This window comes from Ctenocephalides felis, unplaced genomic scaffold (genome assembly GCF_003426905.1).
Source record: "Ctenocephalides felis isolate EL2017-DRISC unplaced genomic scaffold, ASM342690v1 CF-g0.4_SCAFFOLD_01170, whole genome shotgun sequence".
In the NCBI taxonomy this organism is placed as follows: Eukaryota; Metazoa; Arthropoda; class Insecta; order Siphonaptera; family Pulicidae; genus Ctenocephalides; species Ctenocephalides felis.
Window position 1 is genome coordinate 28,575,805 of NW_020537324.1, and position 23,103 is coordinate 28,598,907.

The 23,103-nt window shown below is 27.3% G+C and overlaps 1 protein-coding gene and 1 pseudogene across 2 annotated transcripts; both read right to left on the reverse strand.

Moving 5' to 3' along the window:
* Positions 1-84: 84 nt before the first annotated feature.
* Positions 85-4,014, reverse strand: LOC113366733 (zinc finger protein 346-like). Of its 2 annotated transcripts, XM_026608390.1 has the most exons (8): positions 3,949-3,968; positions 3,781-3,885; positions 2,560-2,791; positions 2,452-2,484; positions 1,067-1,239; positions 812-986; positions 545-744; positions 85-399 (listed from the first exon to the last, which is right to left on the reverse strand). In XM_026608390.1, the coding sequence occupies exons 2-8, from the start codon at positions 3,844-3,846 to the stop codon at positions 190-192; spliced, it is 1,089 nt and encodes a 362-aa protein (XP_026464175.1). In that variant the 5' UTR covers positions 3,847-3,885; positions 3,949-3,968; the 3' UTR covers positions 85-189. The 2 variants fall into 2 exon arrangements, with proteins under 2 accessions (XP_026464175.1, XP_026464174.1); XM_026608389.1 differs by having other exon boundaries at positions 3,781-4,014.
* A 996-nt stretch (positions 4,015-5,010) lies between these two features.
* Positions 5,011-21,738, reverse strand: LOC113367049 (annotated as a pseudogene).
* Positions 21,739-23,103: the final 1,365 nt, after the last annotated feature.

Consider the following 23,103-nt stretch of genomic DNA (forward strand, 5'->3'; position numbering starts at 1 on the left):
AAGTTGCGCACAAACAATATGCAAACGGATCGAAAAAGAATTTACCATAGGAGCAACGTGACAAATAAAAAAATATATTGCTGTAATACTTTATTCATTCTTTTATCTAAAATTTATATAGTCTTAAATAAAGATACATTCATTGTTGAAAACATTAAAAGAGAGTTGTATTGCCTTGCTTAAATAATTTTACCACAAAGAAAAGCTACTTTTCATAGTAGCATTATTGTAACCCATGGTAGGAACCCCATATTGGGCATTCATATTTTGATTTGCCATCTGCCCATAATTTGCATAAGGATCTTCAGTATAATAAGGTTTTTTTGCTGCCATGTTATTATATCCACCTTGTGCAATTCCAGCCATAGCATTTGGTCGACCATATGTATTCCGATAAGCCTGAAAAATAGTTTTCATTGTAATATCATATTAAATTTATTGTGAGTATGTATTATAATAAAAGAACACTTAAGAATGTAAAGTGTCAACTAATTTTAAAATCAGTTTTGATAAGTTTATCTTACAGGATCATTTAAAGAAATACCTCATTATCCATTTTAGAACCATTAACAGCTGCTGTTGGCATTTCAGTTCCATAGCCATATTCGTTTTGCTTCATACCTTTATAGGCACCTTGTTGCTGTTGATATGACATCATAGCGGCACTATACTGTTTAGCTCGTCCATACAAAAGTGACATGTTAGATGGTTGTTGAGGTTGTTGGGGTTGTTGAGGTGTCTCATCTAAAAATCCATTATAAATTATTCCACCAAACCAATTAATATGGAAGTCTAGACGAATTATAATTACATGATCCCCCAGAAACGAATGATGAGGATAAAGGTTGGTCATAACCTAAACCAAAACGTGATTGTCGTTTTCTTGCCATAAATGCAGCACCCTTACGTTTTCTTGAAGATATTCCATCAGCACTACCTCCATATTGAGGGTTCAGTCGATTTTTATGTCTATTTGACATCATATGCTAAAAGAAGTTCTATATTAAACATTATCGTACATATAATACATGCATAATTTCACTGCAATCTATAATAAATTTCAAACCTGTTCATACTGTGTTTTGGAGTTTGTTTCAACATTACATGATTCACATTTAAATATTTCAGGTTGACCATCAGGTTTGGCTTTCTTTGAAGGTGATGCATCTGTATTATCTGCATCTTTTGATTTTTTTTTTATGGCTTTTTGAGTTGGTGCTGGTGTTGTGTTTTCCAAAGCTAATAAAAAAAAGAAAATCGTACAATTTCACAATGATTATTATAAAATTACATCATAAAAAAATAAGAAAGTACCGTAAATATTAATATACATATATGTAAACAACCACATATGCATATATATATATATATACATGTGTATACATATATATAGGTATATAAATATATATTTATATATGTCTACACTTGCATACGCATATAAATACATACATATGTATATATATATATATATATATATATATACATATGCATATATATATATATATACATATGGATATATATATATATACATACATATGGATATATATATATATATACATACATATGCATATATATATATACATACATATGCATATATATATATACATACATATGCATATATATATATATATATATATATATATAAATACATATGCATATATATATATATATATACATGCATATGCATATATAACATATACATACATATGCATATATATATATATACATACATATGCATATATATATATACATACATATGCATATATACATATACATACATATGCATATATATATATACATATGCATATATATATACATACATATTCATATATATGCATATATATACATATATATATATACATATACATATATATATACATATATATATATACATATGCATATATATATATACATATATATATACATATGCATATATATATACATATATACATATGCATATATATATATATACATATATACATATGCATATATATATATATATATATATATATATATATATACATATTATATATATATACATATATATATATATATATATATATATATATATATATATATATATATATATACATATGTATATATATACATATGCATATATACATATATACATACATAAGCATATTATATATATATATATATTGGAGTATGCACGCAAGTTTACACATACATATATGAAAGTAAATGTGTAGTATATAAATCATTTATAAGTATACAGAACTTACACAAAAATAATACAATGCAATATTTACTGTAAAACTAAACATGTTTCTTTCTTAAGATATTATTTACAACTTAATCAGTTTTTTCTAGTTATTATAACTATTTACAGAAACGAATAGTATAGCAATAAATACAAAAATAAACATAATGTTATATAAAAAAACAACAGGTATAAGAGAAGGCACCATACCGTTCTTGATCTATATTTACCTTTTTGTTCAACTTTACTAATATGTTTGTTACCTGTGAAATATTTGCTGGATTAATATACATGAAAGAAACAAATATTGAAAAATCAAATGAATATTTTCATGTTACTTTTCATATGCATGTCCAATTGACTAGACGAATTTGCATATATGCCACAATCTTTACAATAAAATTGTCCTATGACAGTCAATCCAGTAGTAGTGCCATCAAAAGTTTCTTTTGGAAGACCACCTAAACTCTGTGATCGTAAATTTTTCTGATGGCGTTTGCCTGCCAGATGGGATTCCAGAATACAACTATTAGCAAATGTAAGTTTACAAATATCACAAGGCAATTTCTCCTGTAATAAAAAACAATTACACAATTCTAAAAATCCTACAGTTGCAAATATTACTCAAATAGAACAAAACTACCACCTCTACTTTTTCTTACTTTACGCATACAGTTCTACACATTTACATGGTATTGACCTATGAATTCATAAGTATTGATATGTATGTATTTTGAATTTCGATATATATATATATATATATATATATATATATATATATATATATGATATTAAATAAATACACACATATATATATATAAATATATATATATATATATATATATATATATATATATATATATATATATATATATATGTATATTAATATATAAATATCTTAACATTCCTGATGAATAGCTGATAGCTATACATAATAATATATATATATATATATATATATATATATATATATATATATATATATGTATGTATATATAAATGCATATTCAGTGAGCAATCTAACATTATTCATAATTATATATATATATATATATATATATATATATATATATATATGTTAGTTTTCATCTTGAAATATAGAAACAGTGAAAAAGAAAAATATTCTGTTGCATATTTTTTGACATAGTTATATATGCAATAGCGGATTTGAAATACAGGATATTGTATTGAATATAAGATCTGACTTTGCTTCTAAAATGCTTCGTGTTAACAAAGATGGTTAAAAGTTATTACAACCAATTACAACTATAGTCACAGCTTTATCCACAACAATGACTGTCACATTGACAGTTACAGTGTTACTTGCTAGTGCTAATGATGTACTTTGTATTTATTAGTATTACAAAAATTGTTCACATCCATGGATGATGACAAAGTAACATGTCAAAATATTTTCGTTTTCACTTGATATATTTTGCCTGCCTTACATATATAAACAGGTTTTATTTTACTTAAACGGAATTTTATTTACGTATACATATACGTATTACTTATACATGGATATATATGAAAACTCTAAAAGCTAAAATTTTACATACATTTATCTTTTCCGCTACGGGCTGTGCTTCACTTTCTGTGTTTTCTAAGGGTTTTAGATTTGCCATTTTTATGAACTATGAAATGTAAATGATTTCTGAAAACAACTGATATATATTAGGTAGCTTTACTATATTCTCGGGATTAACTTATTTGCACAAATCACTAACTTGGGTTGCTATTTTATCACAAAAACTGAAAGCGCGTACCGAATCATGAATAAAAATGGCAGCGAAAACCCTAGCGAAAACAATTACAGCGATACCAATATTGCCATGTCAATGTCAACGCATAACCAACATGTATCACATCACTTTTGCGCGGGAATGTTTCAATTTATATTGCTACTTTTTATATGATACTTATATCTTAGACAATATTTATTTATTTATCGCCAACGTTTGTCATTTTTTTAAATTAATGGCTGTAATAATTATAAATGAGCAACTGTACAGAAAATATACAATCATATGAACATATAACATTCTAATACTCAAGATATACGATTTTATGTCTGCCCCTAGATAATATTATTTATAATTAGAATATAATATATTCATATGGTCTTCCCTCAAAAAATCCTAATATGTTATAATAAAAATGCAGAATTACTCTATGTTTGCCTAATATCATTAAGGCGATTAGGGCACTTTAATGTATGTATACAATATTTTCCTTATCTATGTATGTATGTATTAAAATATTATAATATGAACTCAAAAGCAATAAGAATTATGATGTGATTATCGCATATAAATCATGATATGTCTAATTATTAAGTTTGACTCAAAATCTTTCGACAGATATTTCAAAATTATTTTATTTTTATTTCACCAAATCATTTTTAATGATTAAATAACTTGAGTTAAACTCTAAATTAAAAAAGGATATCAAAAATTATATTTTATTTTTAATAAAAATAGTTGATTATACAAATCATATAAAACATTTAAATAATGTCATGGGTGATCAGTTTTTTCTTTTTTAAAAACGCATAAGTTGTTTAGCTTAAATAAAATAAAAAGCAAAATCTATGATACTTTAGGTATAATATGTAATATCATGGACATATTTGCAAGGTACATTTAGGTCATCATTTAAAGGAAATTCTAAACATAAAAAGGAAAACTAAAACATAAAAATCTATTTATATTCTATTATAAAGTATAACTTTTGGTTTAGAAAATTAAAAATATAATTAATCCAAAAAATTTATAAAAAATTTAGAAAATTTAAATGACATCTTTTTCATCTTTTTCTTTGCTTAAATTATCAGCAACTGTAGACTTCAATTCCATTGCCAATTTGAAACCTAGTTCAGGCCTCCTATCACGTCCATCCACCATTGCCTTCACCTTTAAAATATTTTTTTCTTTTTAATTCAAAGTATCAAAAATAACTAAAATTAACAAATAAACTTCTAGCATAAATAAAATATATCATAATACTAATACAAGAAGCACATTTGAAAATCTAAATATTTATTAACTACTGCTTTGATTGTACTATTGTAATTATTTTTCTTACTTGTGATGATGATACTATAACACCGTGGCCATTTATTATTGTTCTACGAGTTTTTTCAATATCAGCTAAATCCACACCACGACAACAATCTTCTACAATTATAGTTCTAGAAATATAAAAGATATATTATACAACATTTGAATTATATCTATAAATAGAATAGCATAACTATAATTATTTATATGTAGATGTTATCTTATACAGCACGCTCTTTTGATTGTATTGCATTATATGCATTTGATCTCATGTTCAACTTTCCTCATTAAAGATGATTAAATATTAGGAAAAACTTCACATTAATGTGCATTTTATTAAAGTCAAACTAAGACTAAACTCATGCATATGCAACAAAAAAATAGTTAATTCAAGCAAATTAATAGTTTGAAATTATATATAATCCTGCTATGTTGAAAACACATACAATATATGACAGACTGAAAATGTTTCATACATTGTTATGATTTCCATAAATTTTTATTTTACCTGTAGCCAACGGATATAGCATCAGCTGCAGTTGCCCCAACACAGACATCATAAGCCAAACCACACACATAAAGATCAGTAGCAGACCGAGCTCTTAATTCAGCACATAAAGTTGTATGCGCCATACGCTTATTGTCCCAAAAAACTGAGTACGAGTCTACTTCTGGATTTGTTCCTTTGTACACTTTCACTGCATTTTCTACTACCTGCAAACAGAGAATGTTCTAATGATTGAAATAATTTTCATTTAATGATGAATAAAAATATAATTACATGTTATATATTTTTTTATATTAGCAAGTGATATAATACATAATATTTTACACTAACTTTTAAATCCTCATGTAGTTCAGATCCCCAGGAGTCCTGGACACAATGTCTTGGCCATAATCTTTGTTTCATTGGAGGGGGTCCGGCAAAAACCACAGTGTCATATACCTGCGCCTGTTCAACTGAAACCTAAAATTTAAGTAATATTCATACTTAAAATTTGAAAAAAAATTTGATTCATAATTTTTCTGCTCATAATTCTATTTTTACAAGATTTCTTTAAAATATGTATATGGGTCGAAAAATTATTATACTAAATGAAGAAGATATTAAACTTTATTAATTATATAACAACATATTTCATTTCAGAAGAGGAACATAAAAAAATAGTTACTGATATTTCATAATCACGATATTCTAAATTTTTTACTTACTGGACTCGAGTCATGAAGTTCTCTCTGAGGCAAATTATCAATAAAAGAAACATGATCACTAGGATGCCAATCTAAAGAGTACACTACTGCATCAAATTCAACAGAATCCAATAACTTATTAATAGGTTCGATCACCTGTAAAATTATAAGAAACATATTAATAAACCTTGTAGTTACTACAACTAATAAAAAATAATAATCAAAACTTGACTTGCTAAAAATATTATAATATATTTGTATTATTTTCTTTATTTATATTAGAAATAAATTAATATTATTGTTTTACGATTCTGACATTAAAATCACATACCTCATGACCATTTTGTTGTGCACTGCAATTGCTAATATTTAATGTTCCAGAGATAAAATCGTTCTGAACATCTACCACTAGAAAAACACTCACTGGACGAACAATCTACAAACAAAATGCTTTGGTAAATATCGATTTAAAAATTCAACATTAAAATTAAACAAAACCTCAACAAAAATCTTTAAGTTTAAATTCTTTAAGTTTTAGGTAGATCTTAAAATCTTTAAATAATTGCTAAAGTGTATTATTTGCTTTGGAGTATGATTAGATGGTCTGTTCAGTCCTACCCAATAAATCAAAAGTAGTCTTGGTTGCAAAGACCATAGACGGAATCTTATTTTCGTCTTCGGATTCTAAATTATAAGTCTTGGAATATAATGGTAAGATTAGTAAATAATTAATGGTGTATCTAAAATCTCGCTGCGAATTCTATTGGACTTTGGTGAACGAATAACAAAATTCCTTAAAAATACCTTTATGAATCAATATAATTATATTATATTATCAATATTACTTTGATACGCCAAAGAACATTTAAATATCTTCCACATTGATTTTCTCTGAGTTGAGTTCCAGACTATCTCACCTGCCCAAGGTGTAAGTTGCTTTGGAAGCTGGTGCATAAAATATCAATATAGCCCCACAAAGCTCTAAAACCCAAAGCAAAATTTAAAGATAATAAAAATATTCTATTCTGTGTTGAGACCGAAAGTAAAATTGAGTGATAATAGAAATACTCAGCGCTAAAAATCCAGAACTGAATCCTGTCTATTATATCAGTACCTGAATAGATTATTATCAAAGATCTTATATAACCGGAACCATCATCTACTTTTCTCAAAGACACTAATTTGACTATGTAAATATTTCACATCTCTACTATAATGACAATGATGGCAGTTACTGGGGTACACTAAAAAATGTGAAAAATGCTCCAAGAAAGATGAGGATGATAGTTTGCATTGATGCAAATTGACCAGTGCAATTGCTAAATAATTATAATTTTTATTGTTTTTGTACAATTTAATTGTTTTCTACCAGATAAATATATCTAATAGATATGCTTCTAAAAAAATATTTATGCGATACAGAGACCATTGACCACAAATAAAATGTGTGCAAAATCGCTTATAGAATATATTCAACCATACATTTCTAACACTAAAATGTAATATTTGTCTACTTAAAAATTTAATATCTGACCACTTTGATCCAATGATTCCAGCAGAACTGGAATTCCGTTTTATCCAAAAAGCCATCACCATTAGAGTCAAAAAACTGCAAACATCTGTTGCAGTTGTTCTGGTTTCACATGGTATACTTGGCCACGTTCGTTCCTGAACAAGGCTCGGCATATAAGACCAAACTCATCCAAGCTTAATCGACCATCACTGTAAACCAGAAACTATATTATTGAGGATAATGCAATGATAATTGATTGATTTAATTTATTATAATTGCAATAACACGTCACAAAATATTAAAATTCACATCTATATAGATAGAAAAAAATTATAAAATTAACAAATATTGAGCATATTTAAGAAGTATATTTTTTTAATTCAATATACACATGATGTATACAATACCTTTATGTTTTTGTTAATTTATTTGTTAACTAGCCATAAAAGTTACTAATGCTCAAATTTACCCATTAAATATGTTCTATAACTTACCAAATTTTAAATAATTTTGTTTATGTCCTTACATTGATTTGATAATTTAAACTAAAGCAATAAATGTTTGCTATTTAGCTAGTTAACTAAGATTGGCAGTGTATACCCATCCTGGAGAAGTGGCAGAATTTTGTGCATTAACAAGTTCACTCGTCATGCATACGAATTCCTGATCATTGGCTATTTAGATTGCAATTAAAAAAAAACATTCTCAAATTTCAAATTAAAAAATCAAATTTCGAAAAATATTTTGAGGCTAAGCCGGTATAAAATAAATGGTTGTAAGTGGCAAATTATCTTAAAACAACAATTTACCTTTACACAAAACTGCGCACACAGTTAACTGGTTGGAATTAGGGAATGCAATACCGGTATACCAGTATACCGGTATACCGGTATACCGCCCGTTTTTTTGGCGGTATTAATACCGGTATTTATCCTAAAAATATCAGTATTTTCGGTATTTTTACATAAGTGCTAGTTGATATATATATATATATATATATATACGTATATATATATATATATATATATATATATATTTGTAGAGTTTAGAACAAGAATCCAAAATAATACAAAATAAAAAACAAGAAAAGTTTTTAATAAACAATTTCTTTATTTAATTATTTGTTTACTGTCGACGTTTCGGAACTAGGTACGTTCCATCTTCAGGACATAGTACCTAGTACCTAGTTCCGAAACGTCGACAGTAAACAAATAATTAAATAAAGAAATTGTTTATTAAAAACTTTTCTTGTTTTTTATTTTGTATTATTTTTGGATTCTTGTTCGAAACTCTACAAAATATACACAAATCCAAGATTCTACCATTCAATATATATATATATATATATATATATATATATATATATATATATATATATATATACTCGTATATACGAGATCACACTCGAGTTTAAATTTCTCGGAATAAATTTATCTTTAAATTCCATAATCGCTTAAACAGATATATTATTTAGTGGTTCTATAGTATAAACAAATATCAAAATATTATGTCGACTCGTCATTAAACTAAATATTAGTTGCTTTCCAAAGGGCTTCGTATCTTTTCTAAGTAAATAGAATCTAATTAATAAATAATGATCTTTATTTAATGTTATGTAAAAATGTAACGCCAAAGCGCCAAAATATTTTTTATCATAAATACTCACAAAATAAAGATTATGACCGTGTAATTTTTTTTAATATTATTTTTCGTAAAACAACCGCAGTTTGAAAATAATATTATATTGCTTTGTAAAGATACTCAACAATTAAAGGATGTTATTATTCAACTTGATAAAGTATCGTATCTTAGATTAGTATAGAAAACTTAGTCTTTTAAAGTCTTTAAAATATTGGAAATTATGCTGATTTAACACATCAAATGTTACAATTAAATTACAAACAATACAATTTATTTGGTCTTCCTTACTCTAGGTTTGATTTTGGTGTAAAGTACTCAATATACTCGATACTGTTAAGTTAAATAAATTGGACATAATTTTGTTAAATTATTATTAAAAAAACTTATTGTTTTTTTATTGTTTAGTTGTATATAGTTGTAGTTGTATATATAATTTTTCTATTTGTACTGAAAATAGTATTACCAGTTTTAAAATGAGAAATTACCGAAATACCGGTATTGAAATTTTTTATTGGTATTGCATTCCCTAGTTGGAATAGAATCAATACAAAATTAAAACAATTATAACACTAATTATTGCAAACTGACAAAATATAAAAATACTATCTAAATATATTTAAATATACTGTAGATAATTAAACTTTATAAAAGTGTTTCAAATAAAAAAAACTCCACTTACTTATCTTTGTCGAAAGCGGTAAAGCAAGCATCCATATTTTGTAGATTGTCATCAGTGGAAACCAATTCGAAAAAGTTCGACACATCAAGCCCGTTTGGGGCTTCGTGGACTACTGCGTCGGCCATGAGTTAGCAACCTGCAGGGGGCGCGATGGAAAGAGAAACCTAAGGCACTAAAACAGGGGTTGACCAGGGTAAGAAACTTTGGCTGATAAAACACAGGAAAATTATATGTATTATTTGTGCAATTTGAATAAGTCGAGAGATTTAATGTAAAATCTACCTTCATGGTATTTTTGATGGAATTAAAATTTATAAGGCTTTTTTCAGCTTTAAAATTAGCTTTTAAATTTTGATCTTGTCAATTGTCTTATAGTTAGTCAAAACCAATTCAATTCAATTTTTATTTGATGTATTGCCCTGTAGATTTTAACTCACATCAAAATTATTATAAAAAGTTATTATAAATTATTATAATTTCAACAATTGTATATGTATATGTAACAAATATTGATTCACACAATTCAACGTCGTTGTTGTTTATATTCGATTTTAGTTTGGTTTCTCAAATTAAATATATAATTCTTTTTTGTAAATAAGGCTGAAAATCATATATTTATCAAGGTGTAGTTATTTATTTTTTTGAATATTCTGTTTTGTTTATCCTCTCAAGAAGAGAGAAACTGGAACCCAAAACGCATGGAAAATTTATTAAAAGATATCTATGTTTTTTACTTCCCAAAGAGTAAGTTATAGTAATCGCAAAAAAATCGAAAATGAAAATTTGTATATATCTTTACGTTTCAAAAGTTTTTGAACATTTTGGCATACCTTAGAAAAAATGGATGTATGTGTATGTGCGTATGTGTGTATGTGAGTGTGTGTGTGTGCGGATTCAAATTTTCGTCGACGATTTCGGGAACACCGATCAACCGATTTGAATAATTCAAAAAACATTCGATTCGCATTGATAAGGAGACGTGCTGATTAGTTTTTGGCGAATGCAGGTCTAGCCGTTCCGAAGATACGGGACAAAAAGTGCCAAAAACGGTAACTCAGTTTTAAAGAGAACGGAACGTCCGATTTTAATAATTCAAAAAACATTTTACTTGTATTAATTAATAAAATTAAGTTAAAAAAATGTAATTTTGCGGTCAAAAATGTTTAGTGGTCTTTTTATAGAGATTTTAATAATGTGTACACATTTTTTTTTTTTTTTTTTTTGAGTTTCATACAAAGATTTTTAATTACGGCACGGGAAGTTCCAGCAATTTGCCTTAAGGCATGATGCCATGCACCCCACTAGTTATTTTTGATGACTGGATGGATGCCAGTGCAAAAAGCTTTTTTGTGTACGAGGTGTGTTCAAAAAGTACCCGGAATTACTAATAATTAAATTTCGCGGGTCTGGAGTGTCTGATTGTCAAAATTTTTTTTTATTGTGTTGGTATACATGCCCCTAAAGTATGATGAAATTTTCAGCTATATTCACTGTTTACTTTGTCTGTGGTAGTCGCTAAGGTTCGACGTGTTTTTCTGAGCTCGGCGATTTTTACAATGGAAGAATTGAAAAGTCAAAGAATTTGTATTAAATTTTGCGTAAAAAATGAAATAAAGTGTTGCAAAGTGCAAAAATTCACCAGATATGGCTCCGTGTGACTTTTTCCTATTCCCAAAGTTGAAGAGACCCATGAAAGGACGGCGGTTTTCCTCGATTGAAGAAAATCGCTGAGAGTGCTCAAGAACATATCAAAAAGTGAATATCAAGGGTGCTTCGAAAATTGGAAAAAACGCTGGCATAAGTGTATTATATATGGGGGGGACTACTTTGAAGGGGACCACATTAATGTAGACGAATAAATAAATATTTTTTTGAAAAAACGAAAATTCCGGGTACTTTTTGAACAGACCTCGTATAGTTTGTCAAATTAGCCTACTATTATAAAAGTTAAAAAAAAATCTAATTCTCTTGACAAAATAATGAATTGTGTTTGATTATCAATATTAATTTATTATTACACAAATCAAACTGTAAATTCTTGTAATTGTCGTTATGCTTTAGTGTTCGAAGTTAAATAAAAATTCATATAAAAATGTTATAGATTAGGTTGTTTCTGGTATAAATTGCTTCTAATTATCCATATTAATCCATCTTTTAATACATCGAATTGGATGCTAAATTTAATAAATACAGAGAGAGAATTCACGAAATGATTACGTTTACTAACAGGAATTTTTAAAAATAAAAATAATAAAAAAAAATTCACTGTGTTTGATACAATCCCTGTACGAAACCCAAAATATTTTTACTGAAAAGGTCAAAATATCTATTACACATTCAAACATCTCAATACGCTAAAAGCGGACATAGAAAGTCTATGCAACTCGAATATAGGAAAACGATATCGAAAACCGAAATTTAATGTAATGAAAAGAGAAAATCATATTAATACCGATTCGGTCTTTGAAAATTAATTTTGCTGATGCAGTGCGTTTAAGTTGGAGAACGAATAAACAATATATCCAGTTTACAAGTGGGACTGAATAGCAGATATAATGCGGTTCTGAACGAATACACAGCAAGGCGCGTGGGAGAATGAAAGGTTGGTACGTCCTGGTACCGAGCTACCAGGTTTCCGATCAAGATAATTATGGATAAAATGCTTGATAATGGTATTTGATCAAGTGCGAAAGCAAAAAATCAAAGGAGCCAATTTTAACTGGACAATGTGCTTCATGTTTCATAATGACTCTGTCATCTTGCTGAAAAGAAAAGCTGAATAAAATTTTGACTGACAATCTATGTCAGTCATCCATATATTGAGAATTAAAAAATTGTCAATTTTGCTAATAAGGTTAAATTAGGATAATAAATTATTAACTTCCCGTAGGGTAAGTTATAGTAATCGCAAAAAAATTGAAAATGGAAATTTTTGTATATCTTTACGTTTCAGAGGTTTCTGATCATTTTGGCATACATTAGAAAAAATGTATGTGTGTGTGTGCGGATACAAATTTTCGTCGATTCAGAATTTCCAAAATATTCCAAAATAAAGAAAACATTTCATTTTCAAAAAGTCTATTTTTATCTAAAAAAGTAAATTTTTGTCAAAAATGTTTATCATTTAAAAAAAATTGATACGGAAAGTTCCAACAATTTGCCTTGAGACACGACGCCATGTGCCCCATAAGTTAAATCATACTATTAGAAAAATATTATAATAAATATTTTCAAGCAAATTTAATAATATAACCAATAATCAATGCAAGCAATACGTAATTCAATATTCAAATTGAAAAAATGAATGAAAATTTTACAGCCCTCTCGGGGGTCTAAAGAAGATTGCACCATCATGATACTAAAAACAAGAAGTTAATATCAAAATCTCACATAATGCCGATTTTGTGTACGGCATTACTATTTGGAGTCAGACCACCAACAAAAACATAAAGACCCTACAAAGGATGATGAAAAAAGCAATTAAATCAACATATAATTGAGCCGTTCATTTAAAAAAATATCTAGTGGTGTATGGCATCGTGCCCTAAGGTAAATTGCTAGAACTTCCCGTACCTTAAAGAAATATTCGAGGAATTAAAATCCGAATTATTTTTCAAGATTAAAAAAAAATTGTTTAGAAAATTAAAATAAAATAAAATAAAATAAAATGAAATATGTTTCCCCAAAAGCAATCGTATCGTTTAGCATAAAGTTTTTCAAATCATTCAAATCGAATGCTTAGTTCTCTCAAAAACCTCTATTTTTTGCACATTTATCTCCCTATCTCCCAGACGGCTGGAGTGCCTTCGCCAAAAATCAGCATTTTTCCCCATCATTACGAATCGAATGTTTTTTGGATCATTCAAATCGGTTATCCGTTCTCTTAAAAACTGTTAAAAAATTGTCTCCACACATACACACACACATCCATTTTTTAGGTATACCAAAACGCTCAAAAACGTGAACTTATAGTATAAAAATTATAGTTTCGATAATTAATCATCAATCATTTCAAAGTGATTGATGTACAATAATTTTGAAAATTTAAAAAATAAAAGTGCCAAAAATCACACATTCAATAGAGGTCTCGGATTTTACAAAATCTTATCCATGATAGTCCCAGGGATAGTATGAATATCAATTTGTAGTCGGAAATTTATATTATAATCAAACAAGTAATTCATTTGACAAACGTAAATTTGAAAAAAATATAGTGAAACCGATAAATGTTAAAAATCAGATATTTCTGGTTAAAGAGTTATATAGCATATCATAGAAAATATTAAAGTTAGTAAGGAAAATAGGAAAAAAATGCTATCTGGCGGTCAAAAATGATCATTAGACATATGCAAATCAAATTATCAGACATTTTATAGAGATTTTAACAATAAGTATAAATTTTGTTTACATTCCTATGGGTTCCGTACCAATGTTTATCCGTTAGACGGCGGCGTGGCGCTTACGCGCTTCGATATTTCGTCTCTATGCAGTTAAAGCAGTACGATTGCTTTGAAAAAAAGTTCAGAATTTCCAAAATATTTCAAAATAAATTTTTCTTCAAAATTTTTGTCAAAAATTTATAGTTTTTCAAAAATCTAATTTTTTCAGAGTAATTTTTTTTCAAAAATGCTAATCTTTTAAAAAAAATAATAATTTTTGGTACGGGAAGTTCCAGCAATTTGCCTTAAGGCACGATGCCATGCGCCCCACTAGTTTATTTTTTGATAGATATAATTTTTTATAAAAAAGTGAATGAAATGTTGGTTGTCAAACGGATTCAAATTTTAATGAGGTGAATTTAAAATAAGCCGCAGCAACGCGTGGCCGGGTATGTTAGTATATATATATATATATATATATATATATATACATATATTAGAGTGGCCCTTAATATAGACATTTTCGAATTTCCTTGCTCCCAGGAGCTCAAATGCTTCCAAATTGATAAAAAAATCCTCTATAAGTTTTAGCTCTTAATGTTGTCTTTTTGATAGTGCGCAATTCAATCAAAGTTTTATATGGAAATATGAGAAAATTTTCAAAAATTATAAAAATGTTTTTTAGATATTAATTACAATTAGCCAACAAATGAATGAGTTTCATCCAAAATTTGACGCTCTACAAAACAAATTATAAAATGCTATTTCCATATGAAGCTTTGATTGAATAGCGCACTATCTAAAGATTAATATTAAGAGCTAAAACTTTTATAGAATTTTTTTTATCAATTTGGAAGAATTTAAGCCCCTGGGAGCAATAAAATTCGAAAATGTATGAATATATATATATATATATATATATATATATATATATAATATTCTTCCTATATAAGTATGATATTATATAAGTAATAACAAATGTAAATAACAAGACGATAATACAAACGGCATATACCGAAAACTGTGTTGCATGACACATTCCGTATTAATAAACATGTTCTTGTATTGCAATAATAAGATAAAGATAGACTGTAAAAATGAAATCCAAACTCTATGACGTAATCATGTAATATATCGTGTTCTGAAATAATTAATCATTTATTTCAAAAGTGATACTGTTTTGTGGATTTAGCATTCTACCGCAAAACTAATGCGATATGACCTTTCGCTTTAATATATAGAACAACTCAGCCACTAATGAAAAATCTTCAAGATAATTCGTTTCGGGCCTAATAAATAAAAAAATATAATTACTTTGCGATTTTCTTCCAATTGCTACGACTTCCATACATTAAATAAAATAGAATAGAACCTCCAAAAGGTAAACTCCTTAAACGAAGGAACTATTTCCTTACGTGTATCGAAAATAACCCGAAGTTATCGTTTTGGCCCAAAATATTTATATCGCAAGTTTTATGTCTTCCTCATTTGTAAAGTCATTCTGACCAATTTCGAAAAGGTGTGCGTGCTTTCTGGCCACATTTCTCAGAAACGCCTAAATCAATTTGTATGATGTCTGTGTGGAATAATTTTCAGTGGTAGACATGTTTCGTCACAATTTAAATTCTAAATTCAATTTTAAAAATTAACAATTAGTTTAAAGGATCATTTGGGAATCATTTAATTATTCCTTTTTTGAAAAATCAAACAATCTCGATTATTGTTAGGATTCACCGATTTTATATGATAATAGTCGTAATAAAATTGTTTCGTTTTATTTGTCCAACTTTTCTCAAATTCGGTTTTAAATTTCGGGCGCATGGCATCGTAGGCAAATTGCTGAAACTTCTCGTATTAAAAATTTTTTTTTTTAAAGATTAACATTCATGAAAAAATTTCACTTCGAAAAAATTAGATTTTTGAAAAACTATATTTTTGACAAAAATTTACTTTTTTTGAAAAAGAAAGACTTTCTTTATTTCGTACTGCATAGAGACGAAATATCGAAGCGCGTAAGCGCCGCGTCGAGTCTAACAGATAAACATTGGTACAGAGCCCATAAGAATGTGAGCAAAATGTATACTTATTGTTGAAATCTCTTATCTATTTATTAAATATCTAATAGTTTGATGTGCATATGTCTAATCGCCAAACGGTACTTTTTAAAACTTTTTTAGCTAGATCTCCGAAACCGCTAGACCTGCCTTCCCAAAGATTTAATCAGTTCTTCATCTTGTCAATACAAGTAAAATGTTTGTTAAATTATTAAAATCGGACGCTTCGTTCTTTTAAAAACTGAGTTAACATTTTTGGCACTTTTTGCCCCGTATCTTCGGAACGGCTAGACCTGCCTTTGGCAAAAACTAGCACGTCTCCTTATCAATACGAATCGAATGTTTTTTGAATTATTCAAATCGGTTGATCGGTGTTCCCAAAATCGTCGACGAAAATTTGTATCCACACACACACCTACATTTATTTTTTCTAAAGTATGCCAAAATGTTCAAAAACCTTTGAAACGTAAAAATATATAAAAATTTTCATTTTCGATTTTTTTGCGATTGCTATAACTTACCTTACAGAAAGTTCAAAAATCTAGATTCAATTTTAAAAAATTAACAATTTGTTTGAAGGATTATTTGGGAATCAGTTAATTATCCCTTTTTTAAAAATGCACAGACTCAAATTATCGTTAGAATTCACCGATTTTATATGATAATCGTTGTAATAAAATTATTTCGTCTTACAAACAGATATAATTAATTGTCCAACTATTTTCAAATTCCAATTTTGAAACTCAAAGATGACTTAAAATTTTTAAAAGATACCAATTACAATAGTAAATTGCGTCACCAAAGACCGTGCATAGTTTCTTTTTAAAAATTTCCATCAATTTTGGTCCGTTTAGATATGATTATCATACTTTCAAACAATTATAGAGATCAGCCGAGCTGCTTTTGCGCAACATTAACACTTTAAAAATTATTAGATTTAAAAAATTTAATATATTCAAGAATATCAATTGAAAATAGCATTTATTAATATTTGGCAACTATTGGTCAAGCAATTTTTGTGATTAACAGTAGTTAAACATCTAAACAGATAAAAAATCGAAGATTGGTTTGAATATGGTAAGTATTTAATGGCATAATACTAGATTTACGCTTAATTTCTTAAGCAATAAAATCGGCGACGTGACTTTTTCAATGCTATATAATTATTTATATATTATATTGCGACTTAAAAAATCACAATACATTTGCTCTTAAAGCAGATAACAGAGACTTTTTTGATTATTCATTTTTGAGAAAAAAAAATCATTATAAATCATTTTTCTACACATTAGTACATACAAATTTAAACAATTTCGCCAAATAATAAAAAGTTACAATGGAAATCGTTTTACAGCCAACAAGCAAATAAAGTCACCCGACTATTAGATACCTTATTTATATATTTTCTTTATTCCAAAAGCACAACTTGGGTGTATAGGAAACGTATAATAAAAATAATCGTCGAGTAGATATTTCATTGAAAAATATAACAGAGATTTCATAACAACTAGAAAAATCATCGTTTCGGTTATTTATGGATTTATATAAAAGACGTCACCGCATTACGTGACGTAGACAAAGCATTTTCATGCGTGATTTGACGCCATAAAACAACGTGCAATATCAAACGTTTTTAAATTAAACCACACACATATATAGAGTGGCTAATTCCAGGCAAATATATATGTTCGAAACTCCATTTATTACACATATTCAAAATATATTATTATTAACTATTTGCCTGGATATAAATTGTCGATTTAACCAATCGCTTTCGATAATTATCGTATCCAATTATCACGATTGGGAGAATTTTTGAGTTAGGGGCATTTTTCCTAAAGCAAGTTGCATAAATTTCCCGAAATGGGTAAATATAATATGAACTAGTGGGGTGCATGACATCGTGCCTTAAGGCAAATTGCTGGAACTTCCCGTACCGTAATTAAAAATCTTCGTACGGAACCCAGAAAAAAATACACAAAATGTGTAATTATGTCATTCTCTATGAAATATTTGATAATTTGATGTGTATAAGTCCAATAAACATGTTTGACCGCCAAATGACATATTTTTGACTTATTTTTATTGAAAGTCCATAACCGCTAGACCTGCCTTCCCAAAAATTTAATCAGTTCTTCATCTTGTCAATACAAGTAAAATGTTTTTTGAATTATTAAAATCGGACGCCTTAAACGCGCTTAAAAACTGAGTTACCGTTTTTGGCACTTTTTGCCCCGTATATTCGGAACGTGTAGACCTGCCTTCGCCAAAAACTAATCAGTACGTCTCCTTAACAATACGAATCGAATGTTTTTTAAATTATCCAAACCGGTTATTCCATACAAACATTTGTTTAAACTATATAAATAAACATCAAAATTAAAAATCTTGGTACGGAACCCAATAAAATTTACACAAAATATGTACATATTATGAAAATCTCTACAAAATATCTAATAATTTGATTCGCATATGTCTTATGATCCTTTTGGACCGCCAAAAGGCATTTTTTAAACTTATTTTTATTGAGAGTCCATAATCGCTAGACCTGCCTTCCCAAAAATTTACTTAGTTTTTTATCTTGTCAATACAAGTAAAATCCGTTCTCTTAAAAACTGAGTTTCCGTTTTGGCACTTTTTGCCCTGTATCTTCGGAACGGCTAGACCTTCTTTCGCTAAAAACTAATCAGCACGTCTCCTTATCAATGCAAATCGAATGTTTTTTGACGAAAATTTGTATCCGCACACACACATACATCCATGTTTTAAGGTATGCCAAAATATTTAGAAACCTTTAAAACCTAAAGATATATAAAAAATTCCATTTTCGATTTTTTGCGATTACTATAACTTACCCTACGGGAAGTTAATATTCAATATGAATTAATATATAGCAACTTTTAAAAATGGCACGATAGAAGTTTGAAATTTTGTTCCAACACATTATTACAAACTTTAATTAATTCTTATAATTAAACCTTTTTTGTAGGCTCAAAATATTTTAGGATGTTCGTAAAATTCAAGAACTTTGTCATCATAAAACAAAAAAATTAACGAAGAAATGAAATGAACAAAGAAAAGGCTAACTGCTGACTTTCGAACGTTTTTTAATTTTTCAAAATTGTTTCAAAATTTTTTGCTAACCTTGGATGAAAAATTGAAATATTCCTGCAAATTATTAAGAAAAAGTTTGGCCGATGGCCGAGCAAAAATAGTCAACGCGAATCCTTACGATTCTTATCGAGTTCCATAGAGAGACTTCAAATGTTTAAAATCGGTTTAGAAAACGTTGACGAAAAGTCAAAATTTGAAACATGCTTTTTCCAATTTTGGTTCCAAACGATCTAGAATGACTCAAGAGACCGAAAAAACATTAAATTAGCTATTTAACATATTTTTGAGAAATATTTAGTAGTGAGATTTTCCTTCTTCCACAATAAGTTTAAAAATAATGCAATAATATAGTACTACTATATTATTGACCATCATCTTTTGAAAAAAAATATCAACATCATTTTAAACCGGAATTATAGGACAAACATATTTCTATTGCAGTATTTTTTGGTGTGATTAAAGAGTTGACAGCTAGTGCATTGTATTATGTTGTTAGACTTTCTTGGAGGTTCGACGCGTATTATGCAATTGAATAATTTGTAAATATTATAAATTTTTGTTATTTCTATTTGGTTCCAGATCAAGAAAAAACATATTAAGAGGTTCTTTTGTTATTCTATATTTATTCTCAATATTTTTAAATTCCCGTGGGGTAAGTTATAGTAATGGGCAAAAAATCGAAAATGAAAATTTTTGCATATCTTCACGTTCAAGAGTTTTCTGAACATTTTGGCATACCTTAGAAAAAGATGTGTGTGTATGTATGGATACACATATATGGATTTATCGTCCACGTTTTCGGGCACACGGATCAACTAATTTGAATGGTTCAAAAAGCATTCGATTTCTATTGATAGGTAGATGTACTGACAAGTTTTTGGCAAAGGCAAAAACTAGTCACATCGTTACGGAGATAAGGTGCTAAATGTGAAAAAAACTAAGCATCCGATTTGAAAATTTGCTTGTGTTGACGAAACAAATGCTTTTGGAAAAAAAATATTTTGAAATTATTTTTTTTTGTATATCTAAAATAATTCAGATTTTAATTTTAATTCTGGCTAAAGTTCTAAAGCTCACTTATATACTTCAAATAAATATTTTTAACTTTGCAATTCAGATTATATAATTCTTATAAATATTAGACAATGTTACAGTATTTATTTATAATTATCTATTTGAAAACATTTAATACTACTCGATCATTTCGTTACGGTACGGGAAGTTCCAGCAAATTGCCTTAAGGCACGATTGGGCACGATGCCATCTTATTCATAAATTTACTGTAAATAACATAATATTTTACATAAAACTGTAACATTTAGAAATTTCTTATCCTTGTGAAATTTATATTGCCACAATTCAATTAAAAATTGAAATGATAAATAATAAGTAGGAATATTTGATCTCATTGTTAGTGTAGTTTGGTAATATATATATAACGATTAAAAGAATATATGTTATATATTTCGCGACTTTGTTAATAATTGATAATAGAAATATTTTCACAATTTAAACATACAATTTTGAAAATGGTTTGCATGCAAATGAAGCTACCATTGCAAAGATTAAGTTCGCTCCTTCAACTGCGGCCAAATATTATTAATACCAAATATTATATTTAAAAAGTTAATAAAAGTTTCAGATACTGAAATGCCAATTAATTACACTAAAATACATTAAAAATAGAGTATGGTATCAATGTAAAACGTACCTAAAACAATAGGCTCAAGATATTTCTATAATCTATTATTCATGAAAATGTAATTAAAAATATGAGTCATAAACTTACAATACTTTATGAATCCTATCCTATTATTAGACACTTTGTATTTAAAATTGCCGGTATTTGATTAGATACACTTAACCAAATATAAATAAATTTAACTGTAACTTAAAACTATTTTTAACACAGTTATTGAAATTAATAAAGATCTGATACGATGCAGAATATTTTGTTTATGTGCGGGCGTGATGGGGAATAACTCACTTATGATTTTTAAAGTCAACATATACGTACTAATACAACGATATATTATTTTGCAACGATTTTCATAGTACAATAATGAATCATGTCTTTGTTACGTATAATATTAACATAAAACATACACATATTCAAGACTAGTTCATACATTATATTTACATAATAATGGCGCAAATGTTATTACAAACGTTTTTTGTAAACAATTTTGTAAACGGCAATGGAAAATTCGTTACCAAACAATAATTTTGCAAATAAAGGTAAATTGAAAATGCGTCGCATGATATGATTTATTTTTATATGCTAACTTTAAATAAATATAAATTGAAAGAAAGTCTTGAAAATATATACATAACACATATAACCTCTACTAAACCGGTTTTGACAATTAGAATAATTAAGTATCGTAATAAAGCATGTAACATACCACTCTGCGGTTCTAGATTGTTCCATTTTTTGTTGGTTATCGAAAATCCAACATCACTAATAATTTCAAATTGCACATTAACATTATTTATAATTTTTATAAACAGCAGCATTTGAAAACACAAAACATAACCTTAATTTGGTTTGATACATAATACATAAAGTTTATATACGAGTATGTGTATGTATCATGGCGTCTATTCATCATTTACACACATTTGCACATAATATTAAAATGGCATCTGGTAAACGAATTATTCATTATTATTATTCATTATTAATTATTATTATAAAAATTGAATGTCGATTATTTATGCAGCGGTATCAAATATTTTTATATTATTATAGTTATTTTTATTATTTTTTACAACTTTCAGTTAATTTGAAGTTTTGTTTATTTGACTGTTAACTTCATTATGTATGTGTGTTTGTATATTATTTATATGTTGGCAAACTGAGTAAACAAAATTTAAAAAAATAAAAATTTAAAAAATAAAATTTAAGAAAACTAATAATAACAATAACTATTATTATTTATTATATGTATAGTTCTATTTATTTAAAGAACAGATTGTATTAAATTCGAAAAAGTATTAATATTAATACTTTTCGAATTTAATACGATCTGATGTTATTTAAATAAATAGATAGAATAGAATAGAATGTTTACTTATCTATGAATAGAACTATACAGATAATAAATAATAATAGTTATTGTTATTATTAGTTTTTTTTTTTTTTATATAATTATAATTTTATCATTAGTATAAATAAATCTTCTGAAGAGAAGATTGCAAAAATGATGAATATTGGAGTAACATAAATGGTGAATATTTCTATTGATTATA